We start from the raw sequence: 12731 nt of genomic DNA, 5'->3' as shown, positions 1-12731 counted from the left end.
GTCACCCGGATCGCACAAGATACCTATTTGTTGTTAATTGGGCCGAGTATGCTGTTGGACTGCTTAACTAATTGGGCCGGGTTTATGATGGATCGCACAACATGTTGTGGATCGCACAACATGTTGGGCCGGGTACTATTGGGTTTATATTTGAATCGCACAAGTATGAATGTGTTATGCTCGTGACTGTTAACTGTTTGCCATGATCAATACGTGTTGAGAACCTGTTAGTTATGTGTAAACATACGTGCATTACTTGAACCTAGTCCTGACTTGTATGGTAACCATGCTAGGACGTGGTTGACCACTTATAACTCAAGTGACCTTCTAGTGTATCTGCCGAGCAAACCAAGGTGAGTTCACACTCTTACCAAGGCATGGGATTCCCGGCGGGTAGGGAATGGGATTTGAAGGAATGGGATTGAACAATTACTTGTACTTACACTGTTACTAGACTATCTACCATCATCCTCGGATGCGAAGGACCCATACGTAAAACCTACGTATACTTGTACTTATCACTGTCCTCAGGTTGCGAAGGACACTTACGTAAAACCTATGTAAACTAATACTCACTACTGCTTCGGGTTGTGAAGAGCACTTACGTAAAACCTACGTAAACCCCCGCGTACCACTGTCCTCGAGTTAACAAGGACACTTACGTAAAACCTACGTAAACCTCGTACGTACTACTGTTCTGGGTTAAGAAGAACACTTATGGTTGCCCCTAGTCTAGTACATATACACATGGGAAGCCCCCACTAAATGAACATACAAATGACTTAGTTAATGACGCATGCTGATGCACCGAACTTACTATTACGAACTTGCTTACTGTGAACTCGCTCAACTAGTTGTTGACTCTATGTTACATGCCTTGCAGGACAATAGGTACTCATGGAGCTTGCACGGGAGGCGCGATCGTTGTGGGAACATGGACTGTTGAGTTCCATGTTAAACATTTACATTTTATGAACTTATACTCATGTTTGGGTTTTCACAATTATGCTTCCGCTATACTTTTACTATGTTTGGTTTTGACCACCTTTTATATTGATGGGTTGAATTTTATTTAATACTTGCAATGTTCAATATGATTGGTGGCTTGATCCTGGTCATATCATGCCTCCAAGCGGTGATACTCCGCGGGTGGATTTTGGGGGTGTGACAACAATCACAGTCCTTTATTTGTAAAACTCATTACACTCTACGTCCTTTAGCACTAACCAGGTTACATTTAAACGTTAAGTGAAATCATGTGCACCTCATGTGAGGGCATTAATGTCTTTTCAGACCTTCTTCTTCTTCCCCTTTATGAAACCCTCTTTCACAACTCTCTCTCCATCTCTATCTCAGCTCACCACTGACAACCACCACCCCTCTTTCACAACTCTCTCCTCTGCCGCCCTCTGAACTCCAACCACTTCGCAAAACAAGTCATCTGATCCTCTAACCCCGTCTTCATAAACTGACACACAAAGAAACACGAAACGCAGTGGTTTTTAGATCTGAAACCAGACTGAGCGTCGCCGTCAGCGGTGGTTTTTAGATCTAAAATGGGTAACAAAAACGTCAAGGTTCTCAGATCTGTAACACGTAAAAGGGGATCTTTTCTTTCTGGTGGATTCCGTAAAAGGGGGCCATTTTTCGGTAACAACACAGTTGGCCGGAGAATAATTTTCATACCAGAAGAACTTTGAGTTTAGTTAATTAAAATCATAGAAACAATTTGTTACCGTAAAAGGAGAGACGAAGGTTTAATTGAGTTGGAACAATCAAGTAATAGCTTAGCAGCAGTCACCATTTTCATTGTTCGAAGCTTTCTCCTTTGTTCGATTTACCAGCTGTGTGTTACAGGAAAGGTTGGGGAATTAGAAAATAGGGAAGATGATGTTATGTGTGTTACAAGAAGGGTTGGGGAATTAGGAAATGAGGAAGATCATGTTATGTTATTTTTTTGGTTTTATTTATTTAGAAACTTTTTAAATTAAAGTGTGAAATGACCATAATGCCCTTAAGTAAATAAAATTAACTGAAAATTTTAACTAGGTTAGTAATAAAGGACATAGACTGTAACGGGTTTTGTAAATAAAAGATTGTGACGGTAATTATTGAAGTTAGAGGCTATCCATTGCAATCCGGTATAAACATAAATGACGAAAAATGTAATTCACCCTATAATGTTTTCACTTTACATATGGGTCGAAGCATCACAAATGAAAATGTGTGATAATTGAGGTGTAAATGGTAAAAGTTACATGTGCGATCACTATGTTGTCACGAGGAACTCATTCAGTAACTATGTTGCTACCAAATCCCACTTACCTATGCTTAATTGCTTATTCATTTCAGGACTCACCAGATTGCCATTCCAAAACATGCATAATCAACAAAATAACCATCATGTTCATGTTCAGTAATTATAAGCATAACGAGTCACGTGCCACCGTGAAAAATATGGAAGAGTGCCCAAAACTTTACTTCCTGATTTGGAGATTCTCAAAGCTTCGGAGAAGCAGGTCTTCTCGGCCACTCTTTGTGGCACGAGCAAGCCCCGATGGTTTCGTCTCATGGCCAAGTTGTGCTCTTGATGTGCGGGCCCCAACACTCGACACAACTCGGCTTGACGGGGCACCTGATGACCCTGGTCTTGTTCCCGAGAGAACTGCATACTTCGAGAAGCTCCCGTTTCGAGACGTTCTCACCTTCTCAGAATCGGCTTGCTGTAAACAAGATTATCATAGTAAATGTAGTGAAAGATAATATATTGGAAACTTCGACCCCTTTATTCATTAATAAGGGGTTGATTCGGTATACAACCTTACCACATTCTTTGACAAAGGCTGATGTTCAGAAGTTCGGTTTCTTGAACGTTCAAAATGAGCACCAACCCCCGGGTTTCTTCTTGACAATGCTTCTAACGCACGGGATTCCTGTCCACCTGTTTAACAACACATGGAGCGTTTATATACGTATATACCGATGAGGTATAGCATAACTAAAGTTATAAATAAATACCCGAAAGTCTTCCCTGCTTTTCAGCCGATGTTCCAGCATTTAACCCTCCATTACCACTAGCATGCTGCAAAAACGGCACGAGAGATTATTATACGACATTAATACATACAGAATAATAAGGTATATATGGGGCACGGACCCGTCCTCTAGAGCTGGCGCCTACTTGAGGGTATTTCAATACCGTCCAATCAAATACGTAGTCAAATTGATAGCCTGAAATATGATATATAGAGTAAATTAGGGATCGATGACGGATAAATGTTCAAACGAATAAAAATTGAAGGAACGGGCCCACCTTCACGAATAAATAAGTCGCGGAAAAGCCTCTTCAAGTAAGAACAGTCCGGTTTATCCTCGAATCTTAATGATCGACAATAATGAAAGTATGATGTGAACTCCGATGGGTATGATTTACATAGTACCTATAAAAAATTACACAAGTGGAATTTATTTATCCAACACCCCGTATATACAGGGGAAGGTTTATTCTTCTCTTTAAATTCATGAAAAAATAAACATTAACAAAATTTGTTTATTTCTACAACCTATACTTGTTCAAGTTATGTGTAGGAAGATTACCTACACATAATCTAGCACATGTGTAGGAAAAATTTTAACGTTAAAAAACATATGAAAAATTAATTTAATGTGTATTTATGTAAATGATATACACATATGTTTGTAATAAGTAAAAAAAAAAAACTTAAAAAATATACGAACTAATAAAAAATTTAACGATTTAGGTTCCTTCTCGCACTAAAAAGTAAAAACCTCTTCTGAAATTAATCTCACCCTACATATACATATGTAATGTATGTGTCTATAAATACGCATTCACAATACCTCTACCGGGGTCAACATTTTCTTTTCACTGATCCTGTCATATTTCTGTTTTTTGTTTCCCGCTTTTAATCCCTGCCATGGTAGGCTAATGCAAAAACATGCATGGAATTAGATTGAAAATAAACACACACATATATATATAGGTAGAGGATCCTGTAAAAAGTGCTCAAAGTGTGAGAAGTGTATTATAACACTATATATAATACTATATAACACCATATAAACACCGTATAACAATATGTAACACCATATAATACCATATAACACTATGTAACACTATATATCATTATATAACAAATATAACACTATAGTTATATGGTATTATGTGGTGTTACATATTGTTATACGGTGTTTATATGGTGTTATATAGTATTATATATAGTGTTATAATACACTTCTCACACTTTAGGCCCTTTTTACACTATCCTTACCCTATATATATACACACACATATATATATAGATTAAAGGTTGCAAAAAATACAACAGATTCCTCTGCTCACCTTCCTCTAATAAAATACATAAGAACATAACCAAGAGATTCAAGATCATCCCGCCTACTTTGTTCTGCACACTCACAAACATTGCAGCTATATTTATACGGCACTAAAGGATAAACAACTTGTTTTTTTTTTCTAAAAATGTATATTTGAAAGTAATAAAACCGCTTACCAACTCCAAGATGTGTGTTTACACTAGCATAGCGGGCTGTGCCTGTTAGATTCTTGTTTTCCCTGATACGATTTTCAAGTGAGTTCATAATCGCAATACATTTTGTTTTAGGATGTGACATAAAAACATATTTTCTTGTTGGATAACAACATAAATTAAAAAGTTAGCTTTTTACGAGTTACCATCGTCACACCTAAGCTATTTAACATCCAAATTAACTAAACATTCGAAAACGGGCGTCTTTGGTTGGGTTGGATTGACCGTTGACCCACCAAGCCCGACACAATTTGTTACAACTAAGCTCAATTAACATCCAAATCAATTACACATGGCAAAAACGGGCTCCTTTTGTTGGGTTGATTGACCTACCAGCATGTTTTTTGTCCGTTATCTTAATTTCATAAATAAACAATATCTTAGACACGCTTATCGAAAAAAGATTGAACAAATACTAGAATAAACTTTAGGCAAGTTGTAAATCATTTGTATCCAGTCTAATTCATTTGAAAAGATTATACTTTATCTCCAACAGGTTAAATACTATAAACCTACTAATCGCTTTTTGAACAAAAAAAATATTATTTAAAAATTACGGTTCTTATAATCATATTTGTAACATATCATTATAATATTCAAAAAAACAAAACAAAACAAAAGGTTGACAGGTCAAACCCAACATAACCAATATTAATCAGTTTTTTTTTTTTTTTTTTTTTTTTTTTTTTTTTGTAAATTACCAACTTTAACATGTCACCCCACTTTCCTTACCAGCTCCTTTTGCAACCTCTAGACAATGCGGCAAGTCAAAAGTTGTAATATTATAGGAAAAATAAAGCACCATGTAGAGGAAATAGAAGTTACCTATACGGTATGTGTTTATGAGTTTGAAGATCCCTATACTTTTTTGCTAGCCCAAAATCAATCGCATACACCTATCGTAAAAAACAAAAAAAAAAAAAATACGATTAGCATGCGCCAAAAATGAAATACTAAAACTTCATAAAATTACCTGATTAGCCTTGCGACCAAGGCCCATAAGAAAATTGTCAGGCTTTAAGTCACGGTGAAGAAAACCCCTCGCATGCATGTACTCAACTCTGTTTAGCTGTAACATCGTACGTACAGGTATTTACGCGATGAATTATATGTTGTGAGGTATTTTACATTTTAAAGACGAGTGGCTATGAACACTTACTAATTGATCTGCAAGCATTAGAACCGTTTTTAAGGTGAATTTTCTATTGCAATAATTGAAAAGATCTTCAAGGCTTGGTCCAAGAAGGTCAATGACCATGATATTGTATTCTCCCTCGACTCCAAACCACTTAAGATTCGGTATTCCCGCTTCAATAAACAAACGACTATATTAGTTGAAAAGGTTGAGTAGTTGAGTCAAATATATAACCTCATGAAACTAATATAACGATTACGAAAAAATGGACCAATGTATATGACCTCCTAAATAGTTTTACTCAAAAGTCATATTATTATCATATTTAATGCATTAATCAATTGTGAAAGATTATGAAAAATGGACAAGAAAATGTTTCAGGTCAAGTCAACTCAACCCAACCCAACCCATATCATTTGATCCGAACTAAAAAATCTACTAAATTTGACTCATATACGTTTTAACCCGTTACCCAACCGGCCTTTTGACCATCTCTCTTAATCAGTATTGAGAGTTCGGCATAAAGTGATTATGAATTTATGATCATCACTATCTGATTATGCAAACGTAAAAAATCAAGAAAAGTGATTATTGAAAAAAATGTAATCACCAAAGCTACAAGAGAGAAAAACTCACTTCCTCCTTGAAGAAGCCTATATATTTTTGATTCATAATGAAGTTGAGGATGCCTTGTCTTAACAGGTTCCTGTAAGGGGAAAAATAAAGAAACATGAGTTATCTATAGCAACCTAGAATAAATGAGCTAAGTGGATGATGGACATTACTCACTAATGCAATACAATTAGTGACAAATAGCTATCAGGTACCTATATGCTATGTAGCGATAGCGATGAGATAGCGCCCGCTATTTCGTGTATAGCGATAAGGTAGTTAAAATTTTAAGAAATAAAAAATAGCTATCTATAATTTTATAATGTTAATTTTATACCTTTTTATGTATAAATTTATAAACTTAAGGACCAAATGTAAAGTAGAGAAAATAAAGGGGGTTAAATGTACAAATATACAAACTAATTTTACAGTTTTTCAGTAATTTTTACAAGTTTTAGGGACTCAATGGAAACCTGTGAAAGATAGAGGGGTTAAATGTTAACTGATATAAAGTTATTTAAAACCCTAAAGCTTAAACATATCTTCTTCTTCATCTTCTTCCTGGTTTCCGGCAACCCTAAAGCCTAAACACGCTGAATAACTTCAGCCGCTATCTTCTTCTTCATCTTCTTCCTGGTTTCCGGCAGAAAGCATCACCGGAGTGGTATTTTTTCGCCGGAATTCCCCATCGGAGTCGCTATATGCTCGATATGTGGTTGCTATGCACCTCGTAGTTGTGATTAGCCGCCACGCCACGCTATTCGCAATAGCGTCCGCTATGGACGCTATCGATAACTATGAATACTACTTATTGTTTCTAATTTACTTTTCCACAAGATCAAAACGATCACACTCGTTAGCAACCTAGGACGAAGATTACTTGAGTGGTTCGTTTTTTTATTGCAATATAACACAATTGTATGCAAGATTGAGTGTTTCAGTACTTCACACTTGTACACAAGAATCACTCAATATCAAAAACAGAATGGTTTTTGTTTTGCATTTAGTCAAGAAAAATGATTTCTCTGTTGTAACAAAAAATAATTCATGATTAATCAAACAAAACCATCTAACTATCTAAGATTGGAAGTCCATAATACCAGTTTAATAGCTACTTCTTCACCACTTTGAATATTGACACCTGCAAACAATCCACATACATTAATACATAACACCTGCAATTGAATTCCCAAAATGAAGATTATACCTAAATAAAGTTCACCAAATGACCCACTCCCAATTTTCCTTCCAAGCTTAAACTTCCCACCAACAGTATGATCCATAACTCTTCCTTCAATCCCAACTTAGATCTATCTATCTATAAACACTTAACCCCATTTCACAATTTCATCAAAATTCAACATTCCCAATTACATAAAAACAAAAACTTTACCAAACCCTAATCTTGATTTTCATAAAACTACACAATCATCAACTCGAGAACCCTAATTCTTGAATACCCTTTTGAATTCAATACCAAACGATCAAGAATCAAAAGGGTTTGTTGTCTTTTTGTTGGGTGTTGCAGGTGTGACGGATGAACTGATTAAGGAATCAAATTTGGGGAAAAAGACAAGATTTTTATGAGAAAAGAATATGAAGATGGGAGAGAAACAAAATTTTGAAGAATATGTATAAAATGAATGTAAAGATTCAAGAAACGTGAAAAAGAAGAAGAATGAGGTGAAAAAGAACGATAGATGTTGATGAAGGGGGGTGTTTGGCCTAGCTTTTACTTTTTTGGCTTATGCTTGTATTTTAAAGTAGTTTATCTTTATTTTCTTTCATTTGATAAGTTATTTTTAAGTGTTTAGATTAGCTTATATTCTACAAGTTGAGTTAATCCATTGTGTATTATGGGAAGGGGTATAATACCATTGTGTGTATCATATTCAAATGAGTTAATCCACCATTTGAGGGCAAATGAGTAAAAAACCATCTTGTTCAAATAAGCTTACTCAAATAAGCTAAAAAACCATTAACCCATAAGCTTCTTGAAATTAGCTTATATAAGCTAATAAGCATAAGCTTAAAAAGCTAAACCAAACACCCACAAGTGCTTATTTTATAAAAATAAGCTAAAAAGCTATAAGCTTAGATAAAAAAGCTAGGCCAAACACCCCCGAAGAATAAAAGCAGGCATCAAGATTTTGCTTTTTTCTTCGTCTTTTTTACTTTTCTTTTTTAACTTTCTGTCTTCATACTTAATTTTATGAGTAAACTGCCATTTTGGTTACCGAGGGTTTGGGCAGTGTTGACACTTTAGTCTAAAATTTTTATGAGCAAATTATTTACGTTTCCTTTTATTTAAAGACACCCATTTATAACCTACTGGTTTGACGTCTATGGGTGTTCGAACTGCTGGTTCGAAAACGTTTAGTTTGTCGAGCAAATTTAGTTCAACCTTAAGTCATGTAACCATTTTGGCTATTTGTGTGCGTACACTCTTGCACACTTTCTATATACGTAATCTTTTTTCATCGATTACATCTATTGCTATAGCATAATCAAATATATCATTTTACACGTGTTTCATTACGGTTCCATATTGTACTTATTTTGTACATAATTCATCGCGATCTCATATTTGTTTGGTACTAGAGTTTCTTTTAGAACTCCATTAGCCTCTTTTGGGGTTTTGACAACAACCTTCTTTAAGGTTTAGTATGCAACCACTTATGGGGTTTTGTATGCAACCACTTATGGGGTTTTGTATGCAACCTCTTTTGGGGTTACACCAACTGCGTTACTCTGCTCTTTTTGTGTTTATGGGTTTATCTTTTTGGAACCAATTTATCTCTCACAATTTATTAATATGATAATCATTTTGTGAGTACTTCCATTCGAGCAGATAAGTTTAAGCTGGTATATGTGACTTTGTCACCTTATTTGTGTTAGTGAATGCATCTTGTATTTCATTTGTTATTATTTGCAAATACACGCCCTTTCTTTTGGACTTCAGATTGACCACTTCAGGGGTCGATATATAATATGATGCATTTTTTTTATGTTACCAGTCTTTCATTTTCTTGTGTCCCCCTAAGATTGGGAATACGATGTACATATCCTATTTTATATTTTATGGTGGTGCTATTGGTACATAGGCTGCACAACAAAATATATAAAAAAATGGAAACTTGGTTCTCTTCAGGAGACCAGTTGTAATGGGGAGTATTTGTGATAAGCAGTTGGTTTTGAATTGATATAATCAATCGACGAATTCCCTCTCGACTACGTATGCCTCTCACTATATTTCACATTGTGCCCATCAATGGTCCCTACAATTGGGTTGTCAAAGAACAGTGTTAAACGGGGTAAAAAAACAACGTTCCATAGTGTTGGGCATATGCTACATACGGGTAGCTAAAAACTCACATGTAACCATGTATGAATGCCACAATCCACACAACTGTACATTTCAATAGTCCCATATAAGAGGGGTTGTTTGTAGGAGTTTATTGTTTGGAAGGGCATAAAAATTTATTTGCAACAAAAAAACTAACTAGATATATGATAAGGCATATTGGGAGCAATGTTTTTAAATTACTTAGAGGTGCTAAGGTGCCGGTTAGCATGTTTGATTGTTTAGCATATCATGATGCTATCTTGATGACCTATTTGGTCATGCCATGTGGTGAACGTATAAATATTCTAGTAACTTCTGGTTACTCACCATATTTGATTTAATGGAATATTGTGGAAAATTAGTATCACCATATTTAATGGAATATTGTGGAAAATTAGTATCATTTCTAGTACCTTCTAATATAGTCTTCTGGCCATATTTGCTATACTCCCATACAACATTCATGGTGGCATCATTACAATTTTCTTAGTTATGTATATGATCATAACCTTTGAATTGATCATTATATCATCGCATTCACATCAGGGAATGGATTAGTACCACAGAACTTCCATGCTTGTTGTTTCAAACTTTATATATTCTTTAACAATCAATGATATTTGACGATGAAAATTGTTTTGCTCAATGGATTATGATATATATTTTTCTCATCACATGATATAAATCGAGATGTTGTTATATAACCGAGACATTTATACTTATCGGCTTAAAATCTTACAAGCTTCGATAAACGCATAATAAGCTTTGAGAAGTTAGACACTCCAGGTACCTTTTTGTATAAACCGTGACCATAATTCAATCGTTTTTATAGCTTGTGATCATATACCACAACTCTTGTCACTTTGATGTCCCCTTCCAAATTTATAACATATGGAACATAATATATACATTACATTATACAATGCATGACTATATAACATATCACCAAATAAATAGGTTATCATACAACCTTATAAAATAAGATTTTTTTCATCACTTGTAAGAAATATAAAATTTTTTTATTTAATATGTCATCTAAATAAATCAAAGCATATAAAAGACACATAAAATTGCAATATTGATAAGCCTATTATTATAGGTCATGCTCTAATTTATCGAAATCGTATGCGTTAGTTTTCAAATTAGTGGTGTTCCATAAAGGACAAAGTTGATATATGATGAAAGCCACAATAAAATCATACATCTTGATTAATAGTAAGATAACATTTATAAAGAAAGATGAGTAAATTAATATATGATTTTTTTTACTACTAAAATATAGCTATAACTTGTCATCAAACGGATTAAAAATTATATGATAACATCTCATGTAATGTCATATAAAACACCAAATTTCTTATTCTTATATATCAAATAAGAACACTATAAACATATACTTATCGTATTGTATTTCTAGTTAAATTGTTAGGAATAATCACATTAAAATTTATATGTTAAATACAAGTTTTACACATCAGAAGTGAATGTACATGAACATATTAAATACTAAACAGACTTTTTCATAGTATAATAATATGTCACCTATTGTATACTACAAATTCATCTCCATCAAACGTTATTATGGAGAGTCACTTCTTAATGATGTATTCACAACATAGTCACTCTTAATGATGTATTAATAACATAGGAGTTAAGGATGTGGAGAGTCACTCTTAATGATGTATTCATAACATAATTAACAATATAATTAAAACTAATAAAGAATGAATTAAATGATATTCAATGATTTTAATTTCTAAGCATTAACCAACATGATGGAAAAAATGATATTTAATGATTTTAATTTTAAGCATTAACCAACATTAATATCGTTTAAAGCGTTCTTTAATTTCTTAAGAATACAATTGGTTTATGCATAAATAAACGTATAACCAAATATTTAATCCTATAACATCACTAAATCCGTTTAAATTATAAACTATACAAAATGAAATCTAGTATATACATCATTTATATCTTACCACCAATACAAGCAGATATTCCTAATACAATTGCACTGTTTAGTCCATAAATATTGAGTTCCATACTTTGTGATATTGAATTTAATTACTTTTCATGAGTTCTAAAAGCACATATAATATTCTCTAGATTGCAAATTAACTTCCTCAAATCAAAATAATTCAACAGTTTTACTTACAACTTAACAAGGTTAATATTTAACATCCTCAAATTAAACTAATTCAACAATTTTATTTACAACTTAACAGGGTTAATAAAGAAGCATAAATATATGATCATGGTGGCTCCAGGAATATGCAGATGAGGAGATCATTTTAATAATACTCATATTTATTAGGATAGAAGACAACCCAAGTATATTTATTTAAAATTTAGAGATCATGCAAAAATTACTAATTACCGACACCTTAATAATTAATTGCTGAAATTTACATAAAAAATCTAGTCCACATTATACGAATCCTATTTTTTTTAATATTGGATCAACATCTACATTTTTCATAAGGTTGTATCAAATTCTTTCTGATTAGAATACTAAATATATCAACCAAAAATTTTATAGAAACCATTGTTTTTGTTAGCATCGTTTTGATTTGTTCAAAGTAATTAAATAATATCTCAATGATTGAAATCTTCAATATTGATCCAAAAGATTTGTTTTATGATATTCAAAAATTTCTTTTCAATATTTTTATGGTAATATGTATGATGGCTTTTGGATGCTTGAAATTGAAAATATAAATTAATCATCCAAATATTTAATACGGATAAGTAATACAAGATTAATAATTAATAAATCTCATGAATCAAAATAAAACTTATTTGTAGGATAGTCACGCCGACTAATAATCTTTTGAGAACTTTGATTTTTGATGACGACCTAGATGTGAATTACCAGAATTCCGTGTTTAGAGTCTCGTGTTGATAACGTGTTGTGAAACAACTACATACTAGCAACCAATGTATAACTATAAACATAAAGAACAAGTATTATAGAAAGTAAGCGAGAAAGAGAATAGGAGAACTCATTCTTATTCATGTGTATAATACCAATTACATGAAACCTCTATTTATAGAGGCTTAACATTAT

The 12731-nt window shown here is 33.3% G+C and overlaps 1 protein-coding gene across 1 annotated transcript; it reads right to left on the bottom strand.

The window, feature by feature from the left end:
- Positions 1 to 2185: 2185 nt before the first annotated feature.
- On the bottom strand, positions 2186 to 12680 carry LOC110890253 (casein kinase 1-like protein 9). The gene is made up of 15 exons (XM_022137848.2): positions 12667 to 12680; positions 7523 to 7602; positions 7416 to 7456; positions 6340 to 6409; positions 5728 to 5876; positions 5542 to 5637; positions 5394 to 5464; positions 4533 to 4594; positions 4364 to 4427; positions 3862 to 3946; positions 3314 to 3440; positions 3158 to 3231; positions 3019 to 3082; positions 2826 to 2941; positions 2186 to 2723 (listed from the first exon to the last, which is right to left on the bottom strand). The coding sequence occupies exons 1-15, from the start codon at positions 12678 to 12680 to the stop codon at positions 2478 to 2480; spliced, it is 1359 nt and encodes a 452-aa protein (XP_021993540.2). The 3' UTR covers positions 2186 to 2477.
- Between the last annotated feature and the right edge of the window lie 51 nt (positions 12681 to 12731).

This window comes from Helianthus annuus, chromosome 11 (genome assembly GCF_002127325.2).
Source record: "Helianthus annuus cultivar XRQ/B chromosome 11, HanXRQr2.0-SUNRISE, whole genome shotgun sequence".
Lineage (NCBI taxonomy): Eukaryota > Viridiplantae > Streptophyta > Magnoliopsida > Asterales > Asteraceae > Helianthus > Helianthus annuus.
Note: the sequence above shows the minus strand (reverse complement) of the source record. Positions and strands in the feature narration are given on the sequence as shown.

Coding starts and splice junctions, on each gene's coding strand:
- LOC110890253 (XM_022137848.2), bottom strand. Junction 6,410..7,415: donor AAGAAGTAGCTATTAAACTG/GTATTATGGACT, acceptor TTCCCCTTACAG/GAACCTGTTAAGACAAGGCA. Junction 4,428..4,532: donor AAACACACATCTTGGAGTTG/GTAAGCGGTTTT, acceptor GTGAGTGTGCAG/AACAAAGTAGGCGGGATGAT.